Raw genomic sequence first — 17,289 nt, 5'->3', positions numbered from 1 at the left:
ATTGCTGTTATCTCCTAACAGTGGTGGTAAATGGCATTGTAAATGATACTTCACAGTCTGACTGCCTTTCTTACTGGGCTCCATAACAGACCAGCACCTCCTGCTGCAAAACAAATGGTTACGGAGGCATCGTTTAGTAAAAACCTTAATCTACAGCGTATTTCATTAAAAACGGGATGTCCTGCCTTATATTCTTTGGGCTTTCAGGTCACAAAATTGACAGTGGAGTTGAAACATTGTTTAATTTTATCATCAATATACTTGTGATTGATGTGCCTAGGTTGATGTTGATGCTTAACTGGGATTGTGTTCACAGTTGTTAACTCTGAGTCATCTTTAAGTGATATGAATATGGACTGAAATTTGCTAATTGAATTGCACTGTGTCCCTTTCTTTTCAACACAGGAATTTATAAAAATCTTAAGTGAAAAACAGTGTAACAGAGAGGCACTCTTGCACCTGATGATTTATATAAAATATTGCAAATAGAGTTTGATTTTTTTTCCCTAACAGGAAAACCATATGAACTATATAATTCCACAGCTCCTGAACTTGAGTCTCTGAAATTACATGGAGTGTGAACCAAAATCATTTGTTTGAAAATGTTTTATGAGCAAGAAAAGGTCAAAGAGATACGACGATGATTCTTCATTATGCAGCGATTGCTTATTTCAGATTCTTGCTCAGGTCTGAAGCTAGGTAGAAGAAATAAAGCAGGTTTTGCTTTTCTTCCTTGCATGTCACTTTGAATACTGAAAATACTCATCATACGTTACTACGGTGCTGATAACTGCAAAGGCATAGTCGGAGTAGCAGTTAAATCCTGGGATGACTGTGAACAGTAAGGTAATAGAGGTAGTATCAGAATTGCAGACAAATAATTGAAATGATTTAGGGTAGCCTAAGTTCAATAACAGGTGTTGAAGAAGTGTCAGAAAAAGTACATGTGTGAAGAATGCAAGCACGTTTATCTTAGAACATATACTTGAAAAATGGTACAACCTGCAGCTGTTACTTTTCTCTTTTGAAGTAAATAGTACAAAACCATTTTTACATGACATCAAAAATCACACAAATTAAATGTTACTAACCTATTTTTAGCAAAATATTTTACTGTATTTATTGTAATTGAGAAAGGCAATCACTAAATTTCATCAAAATTTATGTTCTAGTCTAGACAGCAAATTCTTGAAAGGGTCCTTCAGTTTGTACCAAATTCAGAGAACAGCTATTAGCCCACAGGGAATGTGAAGTTTCTTTTCTTTTAGGACACCAAGAGAGCAGGGCAGAGGTAAAATAACAACTAAGTCAAATAATATACTATTTTACTAGCTAAAGTAATAACTAGGTCAAATAATAGTTGAGTAAAGAATTGTTAGTATTTACAAATACCATGGAGATTTAAAAAGCACAGTGACACAGTTAAGAAAAAATCTCGGTGAGATAAAGGATGATTTGGCATGAAAACAAAGTATATAGAAGTTGAAAGATTTCTAGCCATCAGAGGAATGAGAGGATCATGTTGTACATCTTGCAATAGGAGTAGTAAAGTCAAGATTTTCTCTTTTACTAAGTTTGATGCATATACAGTAGTGATTGTAGTTGTGTGCAACACAGAGGTATTGAACTTACTGAATGGAGATGGCCTGGTTCACTCATATCCTTACGAGGGCTTTTTTGGTTCGTGTCTTTATTTTACTGTTTTTGTTTGTTTGTTTATTTGTTTTATTTATTGATGTCAGCATATATGCTTATTTGCTTCTAATGCTTATGACATGAATTTAGCTAAAATGCAACACCTGTAACTGACTAGTATGTGTCAGGTGCATACAAGATGCCACAGGTAATAAATATCAGGGGTCAGATGGGTTACTAACTGTGTGTAAGCTCTGACCTAGAATAAATAGAAGTTATTTGAGTGAATTCAGTAAAGGGTTAAAACAACTTGAATAACTTCACATTTCCTGGCACTTTGGAAGGTACACAGTGGTTATGAGCTATAATGGTTTTTCCTCACGCTAACTTGTTCATGTTTCTAGTCTGGAGTCACAGTAATAATACAAGAAGAAAATTTTAGGTAATTTAGGTAAGAAATACTCCAGTAAAAATTCACCATATTGTAAAAGGAGTAAGACTGTATTACGTTCATCTTTAGCTTTGATACCACATCATTTTCTGTAATAAATCAGTAAAGATTACAGATTTTTAATTTTAGTTTTTAAATGTTAAAAACGGAATCTGTAAAGGAGGCAGTGTACTTGAAAAAGATGTGCTGTATGGAAGAGCACCTGTCAAGATCAGAAGTGAGGACATTTTACCTATTTTTTTCCACAAATCAGCTCACAACTGTATAGACCAATAATAGAAATTATTTTGTCATGTTATCTGGATTTCAGAGTCATATAACAGAAAAAAAATTGATCTTTCTTCATAGATGTTAGAAAAATAAGTTTTATCTATGAAAATAAAAGTGAGGGGAAGAGTGGGTGTGAAAGACTGACTATACCATGCTACTCTGGACTTAAAAGCCAGTCACAAAAGACTAGGTAAGTAAATGGCTTAATAGTTGCTGACTAAAATTTCACATGGTTCTACTGGCACAGTCTGGCCCTAGTACTATCTACCCTACTTAGGAAAGAGGATTGCGTGTGATTAGTTGCTTGGTGTTATTAATGTATTAAGGTAGCATGCTGCCATCCTAGCCAGGAAGATGACCGTGCTTATGAATTTACATAGATCCACTTCTGTTTTTTCAGGTGGTGTCATAGGTTTTTGTTGTTGCTGTGATGTATCCGTCAATTCCAAAAAGTGAGAATAAAAAGGAAAATTAGACAGGTAGATCTAAAAACGTCATTACTATTTCTGTAAGTGACCTTCTCAGGTGTTGGAGCTTCTGTGGACGTATTAATCTGTGACAAAGGTTAATGCACTGCTAAATAAATAACCTACCTGATTGGCAATCAGCCGTGCTAAGACATCCATCCTTGATCCTGACTCTGAAATCATTTTTGCTGCGTTAATTACATCAGATGTGTTCTTCAATGGTCCTCTACCCCTTCAAATGAAACAAAGCCTTTATTACATTATTCAAAAACTGAGAATAAATCATAGCCATGCAAATCAGGCACAGAAGAACTCAATTGAATAAAAATAATGAATCCATACAACTGTTTTGTTTTCATGTCCCACAAATTTGCACTGCTTGGCATCAAGTGGATGCAGACGTACCAGAAAAATGTCACAGTTTGTCTCATACTAGAAGCACAACGCAAGCTAAATCCTAAGAACAGGGATTTTCAAGCCCAGTCCCATTGTGTCATGTACAGATAATCCTAAGAAGGAAGTGGTGAAGTTTTAGTGCAGAGAAGCCTAATGCTGTTTGCTGTAGTTATCCTGTAGTTTTATGATTTTTATGTTCATTTCACTTCCAGCGATTTTCTAGTAATCTCTTTTCTAGTCAATACAAAAAGAAAGTTCATTGCAGTGATGTATTCTGAGCCTCATTGTGGATGTTTAGTCTGAAAACCTAGGTTGTTTTTATTTTATTTAATTGGTGTACTCAAGCATGAATGGAAATATGGACAGGGCTGCAATGAAAACCTACAAATACTCCTCCACAATTTGGATATGCTGTTTTCTCAAACCACTTCCAAGTAATTTCAGAACAATTGAGGAAAACTGTAAAGTTTTTGTGAACAGGTTGTCAAAAACCCACCTTTTTCTTCAGGCAAAAAACTTAAAATGAAGTATTTCTGGAACATTGAAAAGAAACTAAATGCTTAAGGTAGCTAGTATTGACAACCATTATCTTCATATTCCCTTGTGCTGCAGTTTCTTCAACACTGAAGTAATACTTCAGCTCAACTAAAATCAGCACTTACTGTGTTTGACGCATATAAAGCGAGCACCCTTGCTAAATTCAGCTCTGCACTTCAGCCTTTTTGATAGGAAGATTTTTAGTTTTATTATGTAAACATTTAATTCCTGAAGGCTTCATGGCAATTTACAAGATCTGCAATGGACAAAGGAAGTGGGCAACACAGAAAATTTACTGAACTTTTTTGCTCAGATGAGGAGACCCTTTTCTTTGAAGTCAGTATGGCATCATATATAAACAAAACTAGCCATTTCAGTAAAAACTGATTAACAAAAGACATTAATATGCTAAAAAAATTACTGTATGTAGTCATACAAACATTCAGTAAAAAGTGATGACAACATGGTTAAACTCTTCTTAAATACAGTCTTTGGCCAGAGGGAGGGGGAGGGGTGGGCAAAAACATGCTTTGCAAATGAATTTTGCAAATTTATTTTGTCTTTATTTTGTGTTGTTGTGTTTTTTTAAGTGATTTTATTGTATATGCTTATTTGCTTCTAATGCTTATGACATGAATTTAGCTAAAATGCAACACCTGTAACTGATTAGTATGTGTCAGGTGCATACAAGATGCCACAGGTAATAAATATCAGGGGTCAGATGGGTTATCAACTGTGTTCCTTCTTTTCTGTTGAAGCCCACATCTAGAAAAAAACTGGAACTGGATAGGATGCATGTTACTTTACTACAGAAAGGTATCTTCTTGCAATGGAAAACCTATTTAGTGAATTGCTCAGTTTATAGAAAAATACTGCATTTGGGAGATGAAATTTCAGATGCAAATCCCATGTTTACAGGTCAAGTACTTCAAATTTCACCATGCGCTTCCATTTGCCTTTCCTAAATTTTACCTTTTGATGGTTACTTGCACAACTGAATACTTATATTGCATACAGAACTTTCCCAACATTTCAGTCCACTGGTTAGATTTTCACCATTATTTCCCCTGTGGTTACTTCCAGAGGACACCGTTAAATTGTTCTTGGCAAGTCTTTTTGGTGCTGTACAAATAACGTAAGTGGTCCAGAAACCATCCTGAGAAGTTACAACCCAGTCTTATCAGTCAAACTACACAAAAAGGGAACATAGCCCAGAACTGAAGAAGCAGGGAAAGGAGAGTGGAAGTAACAGTGACAACTTACCTTTTAGTTCAGATTAACTACCTGACTCCAGAGGTTAGAGATGCTAAAAATCTATTAAAGCACATTGTTTGTTGTTTTATTTTTTTCCCAGTCAGTAGATGTCTTCCTACCAGTTTTAAATGTCCTTGCCTTTTACCTATCAACTTTGAAGTATGAAAATACACTTTTCTTGGTTTTCTTGGGAACCTGTTTCAATGAGCTATCCATCTCTGTCTTTTAAGATACTTGACTTGGTGCCCTCTCCATGTCATTGTACCAAGCTCCCCTTCCTTCTACAAATGTACTCCAGAATTATCCTCCAGCAGATACTGAATCATCCCTCCTAACCTGTGAGACTACTGTGGTGCTAATCCAGTTGTTAAAAATAAAAAAAAATAGTATAGATATAGACTTCAACGTAGATGCTTGTGATGATTACCTTAGCTCATTCACATATAGCAGCTGCTTAGAGAAGGATTAAAAACGTAATTCCCACTATGTACCGTCTGCTGGTCAACAGCACCAAAAAAAATCTCCTTTACAGAGAAAAGTTAAAGTATTTTCCATCTTTTTCCCTCTTCCGTGAGAGAAATTCCAATTTATTTGTTGCGGTGTTCAGTAACTTTTTTTAATCAGCCTTATCTTACTATTTTTCCACTGCTTCCAGTCTCTATAACATTCAGAGCCAAGCTTGATCTCACACATCCCAATCATTTTACTGGGTTGACAGTCTACAGTGGACTCCAAATGACTCATTTTGATTCATTCAGTGGAAGATCTAACCCATCTGTTTTCCTCACGCATCACTATTTACAAGCACTAAAGCTTTATTAGCTAGGTAAGTTTATAACACGTTCAAGGTTATGAAAACAAAGATAAGACAGAAAGGACTATATTTATGAGCAATTATACGCCCTTGAGGTAGTGATGGCTTGTTACTATATCACTTAAATTAATTTTCTACCAAGTGAGAAGGGGACTGGGAAAAGACGATAAATAATTTAAGAGCAGCATCTAGGTAAGTCTAACTAGAGGGAATGTATTTGAATTCTGAACAATGAAGTCAGCTGAGAGTATCTCAACCAAGTTGTAGGAGAGAAAAGCTTCACAGAACCGTCTCTTGAAAGCTAAGAAAAAGAAACCCTAGAACTTGTTAATTGCTCTGACACTGAGGGATTTTGTGATGGAGAGACCTAAGCCTCTCATTCTTGCTCCAAGCCACGATGACCAGTGTATCTGCAGTCAGTCCCCCATAGTGCAGTGCCTGCGCACTGTCATAAACAACTCTAGTGCTTAGCAGGTATCAGTATCTGCGACAACTTTCTTCCTTTACACTGCAATTTTTCGCTGAAAAGTAATTATCAAAAATACTCCCTTAATTCCAACTTTTACCTCTAATTGAAAAGCCTTTGCCATCGCAATCTTCTGTCTCTGAGCAAAGTTTAGCGGCTTACCTCTACTCACTGTACTCACCTCAGCAAATGTTTTGCTTCCCCTTCATCAGAGTTAACGAGTCCTACTGACTAGCTAGTCTCAAAAAACAAACTCCGAACATGCATCTAATGTAATACTCATAGCTAATGTGGCTCTCATGTGACAGGCTAAAAGGAAGTAAAACTCTCAGAGCATATGTGACTGCTAATCTTAGAACTAGAATACACTACTCATAGCAATATTTTCAGAATCTTTTATCACTGTTTTCTTCACTGGTAAGGAATGACTGGAAGTATTTCTATTTACAGATCCCAACTAAAGACAAAGCCTAAACCCCACAGAAGAAGGATGTAACCAAAGCTGCTTCATGCTACGATGGACTTTGTCTGCCTCCCAGTTCAGGGTGCACCGTTTCAGATGAAATTTTTGAAGTTCTGAGTGTTCATTCAAAACTATAGGACTATGCATTTAAAAATCAAGGTTATAAACAAATAAACCTTTTACTACTGGCTGCACATCTTTATCACTTATACCTGAAGAGCACTCGGTAGAGTTCCTCAAGAAATTAGGTTAGGGTGAACATAACAGTAGATTGTACAGGTGAATCCCCCTTGCCATTTTATTAAGGCTCTGGGTAGGGGAGGAAAGAAAGTTCCATCTTCACTTGCCATGTAGCCCAGTCTCAGTTTACAGGTTTGGAAAGCTAGGAGAAAAATATTCTTCTTGCTAGGAAACCTGCAAGCATAACTGACTAAAGACACACTCAGCATTTACAGATGTAATGGCTGAAGCATTTCCACTCATTAACAAAATAAATGCAATACAAGTAAAAGCACAGCCAGATGAGAAAAGGCCAATGTGAAGAAGTACTAATCGGTATGAGGAAAAGGACTGTAAACTCTTTGAATTAAATAATATTGTGTAGCTTTTGCAAGTGAGGGAATTAAGATTTAAAACAATATTTGCCTTATGGGTATCCATGAATGGGTCAGGAAAGTCCCAGGAACTGCAAACACAACATAGGTATTACTAACCATTCTAGCATTCTAGAAATTCAGATGAGTTTATGAAGACAGAAGTTTCTCTTTCCTCCTTTTTCTTTTTTTTTTTTTTTGGCCTCAGAGATTCAAAAAGGAGAGGAGGTCCAAAAGCGTAGACTTTTTTGGTAGTGAGAGCTTGATGACATGTATGTAGCAAATACCGTATTTGTAGATGAGTGTAATGTGGGCTGGTATGGCTCTGCCTTGTTTTTATTGAATTAAGTGTGCGTAAGTCGGTCACAGACCATGAGGGAGTGCTACCCTTGAGAATCTCTGTGGAAATGTCTCAGTTCAAAAAGGTGTCTGCTGAGTGCCAATAAACACTATCAATTCATAATCAATTTCAAAGCGTGCTGACTAAAACAAAGAAACGAGTAACCATCAACTTGACTTCTAGGACAAACAGTGTCAGACCCCATGTAAAACAAGATTTTATAGCCTCTAGGAAGATGGGAAAGATATAAATACCATGTATTTTTAGTTCATTTAGGCTTCTAAAATTGTCTCCTGTTGTATTTTCATAAACTACCTAAAGAATATATGGCCTAGACAAAAATCACTGCACGAGATGGGAAACTGCTAGAAGAGCATCCTCTAAGACAGCTTGGTTATCGAATGACAACTGTCACAATAAAGGGCAACAAAGAGAAAAAATAACCTGGTTTTGCTGGAATCTGTCCTGATTTCTGCACTGCTCAGTTCTTTGTTTACTGCTTGACTAAAGGAAAAAAGAGAATGCTTACTTAAACTTAACAGCGATTGGAAGGTTAATATATATAGGTTAATATATATATATATATATATATATAGGTTGGGAGGCCAGGTTTCTAATTATCGTAAGTATTGAAAATTTAGCTATAACTACAAATAAAGAGAATGTCCACTCAGGTAGGAAAATTATAAAATATGCAGATGTAAAAGTGTAATGTCAGTCTCTACAAACCATTACAAGAAGCGATTCGGAGTTCTAGTGGATCACAAATTGCTCAAGTATCTGAACTAGCATGCTGCAGAAGCAACGGCAAAATGGTATGTACAGAGAAGTAACTTCTGCTCTTCTGTGCAGTGATGAAGTCTCTGCAGGTAAGTCTGACAAAGAAAACGTTCCTGGAAAGACTTTATAAAAGACCAGGCACCATCGTAGTAGATTAGATTTGGCTTTGTTTCCTAAAGGTTCAGCTTTTTATGGTGGCATAAGGCTCTGTGAAAGCCTTGACATGGGAATTCCTACAATGGCAGTCACTGGCTTACATGACACAACAGAATTCTATGGTGCTTACACTCATAGTTACATGGTCCATCACCAATGACATCTCACCTAATGCACATGTTTTATGTCAAAGCCATCTGTTCCGGCAAAGTGGCCACTTCCTGTTCCAAGGAGCATCAGAAAGTGACTTAGAATTTCTGGACAAACCTGAACTGGATTAACCGTCTCAACTCAACAGCACTAGCACTGAAGAAATGGTTTTGACTAAAAAAAAAAAAAAAAAAAAAAAGTCATACTAAACATAGAAACAGCTCAAAAGTCCTGACTTTTACTTTGAGTTAAATGGGTAGAAGGCCAACTATTACTTCTCTCTTTTCCTAGACCTGTGTGGAATGATAATACAACTGCGGCTAAAGTAGTGTTGAAAATAAAAGCGAGTGTAATAAGCCATAGGAGTAGTTAAATCCTTTATAGCACTGTGGTACGTGAATAAGAAGTGGAAAGTACTGTGATTTGCAGCAATTTACCTATCAATACAAGTTTATGTCAGCCCCTTTGTTTCTTTTTCTGCTCTGGGGCATCTCCTACTGTGATTTTCTTATGTAGGTCATCCCTCTCCCCAAACGTGTTTTGCTTTCACTAGCCTTACAAAATAAATAAAGCTGTTATTTAGAAGGTTTTGCTCTAAGAGAAACCCAGTCATGTCTTTTTGTTGCTCATATTTCTTGTATTTTGCCATTTGTGACCAATCAAAAATTTACTCAGCATTTTGCAGACAATGCAGTAGCGTTTTTATTTTCCAAAGGTCTTTAGCGTCTGCTAAATACGATGTTGATTGCAATGTCTAAAATTGACTGTATTTCACTAATACCATGGTGACTTTTCATTGCTAAAAAAAAAAAAAAAAAACCATCTTCTGAAAATTTCACAAAACATCATTAAACTCTGTGGGGTTATTTGTAGTTGATCTTTGGTGCCGTGCTTATCCAACAGGGATTCTGGTCTGTGGGACACAGACCTCTCCCATCTCCCCCACCTGCTTTCAAGTGGCTTTGTGGCTGGCCATCAGCCTGCAAAAGCCATTAGTCAGGAACAGGCACATAAGTGGTAAATGCCTGTTCCTGACCTCCCCACACTTTTCCTGAAGCAGGCCGTTTCTGACCCTGAGAAATACTATGTGACTGCATAATGACAAACCAAATCCCCTGCATTTGCATAACTGTTGTGACAAAAGTTTGATACTATTAAAACACAGGTTAGACATTTTCCTAATGATCCATTGTGTTTTGTTCCTCTCTGCTTTGAGTAATGAAGTAGGAATACAAATATTTAAACAAGAAAAGGACAAAACGCTCTTGTTTGTAGCTCATGTATCTTACTTTGTCAGCTGTATAAATGTAGAAAAATCCAGGCATTGAAACTTGGCTGCAGGGTCAAAGGTGGACGTGACACTATTGTGAAGTAACTGTCACTGGAAGCACAGTTCCTGGTCTCCCATCTTAAAAAGCACATGGCTTAAAAACAAAGCATTTTTTGCCTCAAAAGTGGTCTTGTATATGGTAGACTGCTGCACTATAAGCCTGATAATGCTACTTTTGAAACAGAGCTATTCTAGCATAGTTAATAGGGAAGAAATGCTGATATTACTCTAATAGTTACTGAACATTAAGTTACCTGTAAAAGATGCCTCTTAATGTGAAACTACATCTTAAAAATAGTGTGGAAGAGATGAGAACACAAGGCAGAACAAGTGGGAAGAGAAAAGAAAGTATGTCAGGAGTGTAGCTCAGGAGGCTGAAGGGGGAAAAACAGCTGAAAGCCTCACTACAAGTTCCTAAATCAGAAGTGTGACAAAACTAATCACAGCGACAACAGAATGTGGAAGGCAGCACAACAAAGGGAAACGTCTGATGTGAATGTATATACACTATTTAACTTGTGCAATAACCAGAGAAGTGTATGTTTACATACAATCTGTACAGATGAAAAGCTAAGAATTGCAAACTCCTTCCATAATTACAATTGTACACACAGACACTCTTCCCTGTCATCCTTAAATCTCTATGTCCAAATCCATACAGAAATATTATCAGTACAATGTGAGAGGGTATCACAACACCACAAGCAAGTTAGTTCTGAATCTTAAACGAGCATCAGTTATATGTTTCTCACCTCTTTCTTGTTCTCATTATTACTTGGATGTTTCTCCAAATCTGTTTTCAAATCCAGCTTTTCAAAGGACACTGATTTTCAGTTTCTAAGAAAGTCAGCAGATCTTAACCGTCAGGGGCTTTAACTTGGATGTCTGTCATTTTTAATCACCTGTTACATGTGTACCATTACTGTTTTGCTGATGACATGAGAAGTTGGTCATTTGTCTCATTACTCTCCCCTCTACTATTTTCCATGTCACAAATAAATTATCCACAGACTTTAACATATATAAAGTTTAAGAAACCAACATGTTGGACGGTTCTATGCTTTAGTCATTTTTAAAATCCAAGCCATTATGGAAACTAATTGGTTTGTATGAAGAAACAACATTAAAAAAATGACAGCACATATTTTAATAAATGCAGTTTCCTCACAGTCTGATCTAGATTGTGCAATGTGGGCAATGAAAAAGGGCATTTTAAATCTTTACAAAAGGACCAGACACATTGCCCATGAAACTTCAGTAGGTACCTGAAAGCCTGTCTGCAAAGTGGTGGTTAGGGTTGTATCCTGTGAGAGCTCAAAGAGCAAACACAGAGGTGTTTGGCTATGAGGAGCATGTTTCAACCCTAAGAGCCCTGCAGCCCCAGGCCTGCAGTGTCTGAAAGCACAGAGGTGCGTTACGGCTGACTCAGACAGTTAGAGCTCTCTCTAAGGACTCCCTCTGCAGAGTGGCCCATCTGCTTCCCACTCTTGTGAACCATGTGTTGAATTTTCAAAAGGAGTGTCCTGGTTTCAGCTAGGATAGAGTTAATTTTCCTCCTAGTAGCTGGTATGGTGCTGTGTTTGGGATTTAGGATGAGAATAATGTCTATAACACGCTGATGGTTTAATTGTTGCAGAGCAGTGCTTACACTAAGCCAAGGACTTTTCAGCTTCTCACACTGTCCTGCCAGCGGGCAGACTGGGGGTGCAGCAGGAGCTGGGAGGGGACAGACCCAAGAGAGCTGACCCAAACTGGCCAAAGGGGTATTCCATACCATCTGGCGTCATGCTGAACAATTAACATGGGGGGGGAGGGGGGGGGTGCTGGCCAGGATGCGGGGGGGGGGCTGGCTGCTCAGGGATAGGCTGGGCATCGGTCAGCGGGTGGTGAGCAATTGCATTGTGCAGCACTTGTTTCGTACACATTATCAGTAGTAGTACTACTATTATTATTACTATTATTTTCCTTTCTTTCCAGTCCTAATAAACTGTCTTTATCTCAACCCACAGGTTTTCATTTCTTTCTAATTCTCTCCCCCCATCCCAGAGAGGGAGGGGGGAGGGTGAGTGAACGGCTGTGTGGTGCTTAGCTGCCGGCTAGGTTAAGCCATAACAAGAAAAAGAACGTGTTAGCAGCCCGGAAGTAGGAAAAAAGCTATCTAAGGGTTAATAATGAAAGAAAATATGTATGTAGGCACTGTAGTGCAAACATACAACAATGCCACTTAAAGAAGTCAATACTGTCTTTTAAAATCCTCTTGCTATGCTGTAACCTTTAAAAAAGGAAATAAATGTTCCCTTTATTCTTTGAAGTGTATCTTTACAGTTCTCCAGTGAGAGAAAAGCAAATGAATTGTTTTGAATTTATTTTTTTTTTAACATAAGCCCGTTTTCTCTTAACCTTTTTTTTTCCCAGGCTATTTCCTTATTGTTTCACAAATTGTACTTTGTAGCAAGACCTGTTACAGCAGTAAAACTCAGTGAATCCCAATAGGTTAAAAGTCAAACAGCAAATTCTAATTTAGTATTTTATGACCACTGTGCTATTACTTCTTCAGTGCATTTCTTTCTCTTAATTGTGCAATTAAAAATATAAACATAATTGCAGACCATACCTTTTGATTTTACAGCTCACGGACAGAGTGGTGAAAGAAACCTGAGTTACTGGGAACTTGTCACAGGCTACTCCTCTTGTGGCAATCAGACTTCTAAAACAAGACAGTTGTTGTCTGTCTGGACTCTATTGCAAGTGTCCTCACAACAGCATCATCAGCTGGATTGTGAGAGAATTTCCAACCGCTCTTCTGCTTGCTTTTTATCATTTGGTTGGCCTGTGGTCCTGCATGACCACTTCAGCCTGTGCATAACCCACTGCTATTAAGTAACCAAACCACATGCATCCTCTCTAGCTAGGTGGTACAAAGGACTATCCTCAGTCACCATTTCTGCATCTGCAGGATCAGTTCCTGTTGGCTATTTACAGCTCTCTTCTGTGTACAGTTTCATCAGCTGTGCAGCAGGAACTGCCTGGGGACTCTGGCCAAGCCAGACTCTCCAACACGGCTGTTTATCAACACAGCAGAAGCTGCCTAGGGGAGTCTTTAAGGACACTCTGGAACTTGCCCCTGGAGAGCGCCTGCACTACTGGACTGCACCCTTAACGGAGTTCAGCCATCTCCATGTTTGTGGTCACTCCCTTGTTCCAAAGCCATCCATGGTCTCCTGGATGCATGTGACTACATGGGGAGTTCATGGACCACCCAGGTACTTAAACAAATTTACTACGATGTTCTGTAAAGCATCAAATGGTCTTGTTTTCCTAATATTTTAAGGCTTTTTCATATTTCTTGAACAAAGTAAGGGGATAAAGTGCATGGTAGCATGCCCCATGTGTTTAATTTACAAAATGCATGCCATATATGAATGAGAAGAAAGTATTTCCCCCTGTGGCCTCAAGCAGGTACAATCATTTTAGAATGTAGAAAATAACCTAATACAGAATTAATCAATTTTTTGCCATTGAGTTAAGCTCTCAAAGACAAAACAGCCCTTTTCTCATCTTGTTCTTTGTAATTAAAAACGCAAACTACTAGAAGTAAGTCAGTAGGAACTCTGACAGATACATAAATAAATACACTGAGAAGGGCCAAGCTGAAGGTTCCAACTAAGCTCTGGCCATAGTGTTATGGAGAAGCCTTTAATTGCATTCCCCCCCCCCCCCGTAGTAAAATATATGGTACAGAATTTATGTTTTCCAGGATAAAAAGATATATGGTATCAAAAGAAGGAATAGCGACTGTAAAGAACTCTCCTCATGGGTTTTTAGATTTGCAAACATAAAAGCATGCAAAAGGTATAGTATATTCATTATCCAACAAAAATAAACACTGAAAAACACAAAGCCTAAGTTCAAAGAGCTCCTTTTTACAATTTATATTGAAGACCTATCATGAACTACGGTCACAGAATGAGACTTCTGATTCAGTATTATAGGCTAACAGTGCCACCTATAATTATGCACCCAAATAGCTGTAATTATGCATTTATATAAACTATGTGGTGAATAAATATGTCATTCTTGAGCTTACACTTGATCTGTGGTTTTTTTCTAATTAAGTTGACCTCAATCCCACTACACAGATGACAGTGGAAAGAGCAAGGGAAGGTAGATTAATGACTTGAATTTGCTTTACCATGTCATTATTCACATCACTGAACACCACATATACTCTGTGATGAGATGATCAGATACCTTCTCGAGTAACCGTCTCTACATGGAGACTACCTGGTACTTAGGTTCTGGGTACTAGCCAAACAAACTGCGAAGAGTGGGAAATACATCTCACCTCTCCCCTACCCATCTTAAACTTTCTCGCTTTCATTACATCTCCCAAATCAACACAGTATATAATTCTATGAAATGTGGGATTTTTCTCCACTATCTACCATCTGACTTCCTTGTAAATATCCTATGTTCAATGGATCAAAAATAGGAATTTTATGCAGGTGTTAAATCATGGTAGTCCCAATCTGTCATAACCTCCAGCTACGAAACAGGGACCAGGACAAGCACTGAAGTCTGTATAATGTTTTCCATGCAATTCCATGTATTCTAGCAGGCAAAACACTATTATCCTGCAGCCAGCTCACTTAGCAACTCCCGTCAGCATTTTTCTACACCTATTAATTGTCTAGGGATTCTGTTGACTCGCTGCATGCAGCTATCCTGATATAAGGGCTGACTACACACAACAGATAATCCTTGTATATACCACATGCATCATAGTCAATGGCTGCTTACATACAGAATCCCATTTTAGAGCTTCCAGGTATTCGGAAAAGGTGACTCTTCAATGGATGATGGCAACAACTGAGTACCTTTACAACACCATGAAGACTCAGAACATACATGTTTCCTGCTGAGGGTGCATAAGAAACTACGTAAAGATAGAAAAGAACAAGGAAGTCATGTTCCACTGTGCAGTCTGTGTGTGTGAACACAGTTGTTGAGAGGTCTTTTAACAAAATTAAGCTAAGAGCTTTAACAACAACCTTACAATTTTAATTCTGACCCTTTTTTACATCAAGTTTTCTCATTCCTCTTGTCTACATCTTATATCAGTCCTTCATAAACATCATCCAGACATCGAAAATCAGAAGACTGGTCACAAAGTATAGTACTCAGATACCGTTTCCTTTTTCTCATGTATTTTAAGCTTGTTTTACTTCTACAAGTCAAGACTGCACACTAGTGATGTCTTTAAGCTTTTCATCTATAAACTTGAAAGCACTATTATTTTTTTTTTAATGAAAGCTGAAGGCTCTGTCCACCTCAAAACAAGGGCTGCCTCAACATAGATGGCTATGGTGACTGGCCATGCTTTGCCAGGCCATTCTCTGCAGCATCCCTCAATGCGCTCCTGCTCAGTACCGTGACTGTAGCCATGTTGGACACCTCCACAAGAAGCGCAAAGGGGAGAGATGAGGGCTGGAAGAAAAAAAATCTCTTTGGATGTGAATGAGAGCCCTGAAGACTCATCTATTCACAGGTCTACAGATACTTTAGGAAAAAAAGAAAAAGAAACTCATGTTGCTAGATGCAAAAGAAAACTGCAAGAACTGGCAAAACTAATAGAAGTAATATCATGGGCTAGAAAGGACACCATGCTACAAACAGGTCTAACTTTTGGCATTATTTTACTCTACAATGCTAGCCTTCACAAAGCTCTTTCACCTTCCATCCAACCCTCTTCAAAATCTTTAAGTTGATTCACAGTACAGTCATTTCAACTCCTTCTTACCAATACTTCCTACCATAATACTCTATATTGAAGGCTTTATCGTTCCACAGAAATGTTGATTCCAAAATCCATCTTTCAGAATGCCTTTTACTACCTATAATATCATCTTGCTAATCACCTGTCATGCCATTTTAAGTATTTACTTCTGCTATCCGACTTTTAGTGTTAGCATGTGCTATTAATAATTGTACTTTTTAACACTTCTGCCCACAAGCTATCACTAATAGCTTTCAGAGCTAGTAGAAAAATAAAAAGACCTCTCAGGGGGTACAATTATAATTTTAACTACCCAGTACATCACAGCAAAGGAATCAGTGTTCTGAAAAATCCACAGGAAAATATAAATTAATACCAAAAGCTGACTCAAAAACTCAACTGGGCTAGCTAGCATTTTTGTTCATGAAGATGCATTTGCCTAATGGTATATAAAAATTCTGTCACACTGTCCTTTGCTGAGCTACTGTTTTGCAAAGAAAACATTCATAATAATCACAAGTTTTGAAAATATGATAAATGGATTTTAAGTTGAATGAAGTTAAGTACAAAAAACATTGCACTTAAAGAAATTTTTAGACTTACTGAGTCACTTTTATGGTAGTAAACTACTACATCTTATAAATGTATTTGTCAACTTCGTATCTTTCCTCTTCAGAACACAATGGCAAATTTTGCCTGATTCCAACATCTGACATTTAAAGACAGATGCGAAGATGTACACCCTACATGCCATGCATTATAAAATCAACAGCAGTTGGAATTGAAGATGATACTGAGCCTAGAGAGGTAGCAAAAGCAAGATTACCAGTACCAAAATGCCACATAATAAACCTGTAATGTTAAATCTATTAGATGACAATTGAAGAAAATAAAATTCACCTTTCAACATTCGTCCATTCAATTAGGAGAATCACATCCTAGGATTTACAAGATTTACTGTCCTCACAATTGTGTGTTGTTTTTTTTTAGTAACACTTTCACTGTTACAAAATCAAACAAATGGCAACGTATCTAATGTCAGTAACGTATTTTGCAGTAAAAAATAAGAAAGTACTCATCAAAAATTACATTTTGTGTCATATATTCACCTAGCACATCTGCTGTGCCAGAGTGACAGCTGTTTATTAATATGGATATCTAATCATATTGCTAGATTGCTAATGGCTCAGTAATTCATCTTCTAAATACTCCACAAGTTTTTGATTATATGTTGAACCAGTTATCAAAATATTTCCCAATAATTATTTTTTTTTTGCATCTCCATGGCTTCAGAAAAGCAGCATTATTTTGCAGTTTTGTTTCAGAAATCACTATAAAGTTATCTCACAGCAACTCCTATAAGGAGTCTTGTTTATACATATGCTTATGTATGCTGTATGGAAGACCTGAA

The 17,289-nt window shown here is 37.4% G+C and overlaps 1 protein-coding gene across 19 annotated transcripts in view; it reads right to left on the bottom strand.

Annotated features, from left to right (window-relative positions):
- The window catches only part of CTNNA3 (catenin alpha 3), a 488,378-nt gene that overhangs the window by 19,288 nt on the left and 451,801 nt on the right, over positions 1-17,289 (bottom strand). For all 19 annotated transcript variants that reach the window (XM_013173300.3, XM_067001100.1, XM_067001103.1 and 16 more), the window contains one exon: positions 2,950-3,055. In XM_013173300.3, the coding sequence (XP_013028754.1) occupies positions 2,950-3,055 (106 nt within the window). Of the gene's footprint in view, positions 1-2,949; positions 3,056-17,289 lie in introns of those variants that run through there.

This window comes from Anser cygnoides, chromosome 7, assembly GCF_040182565.1.
Source record: "Anser cygnoides isolate HZ-2024a breed goose chromosome 7, Taihu_goose_T2T_genome, whole genome shotgun sequence".
In the NCBI taxonomy this organism is placed as follows: Eukaryota; Metazoa; Chordata; class Aves; order Anseriformes; family Anatidae; genus Anser; species Anser cygnoides.
Note: the sequence above shows the minus strand (reverse complement) of the source record. Positions and strands in the feature narration are given on the sequence as shown.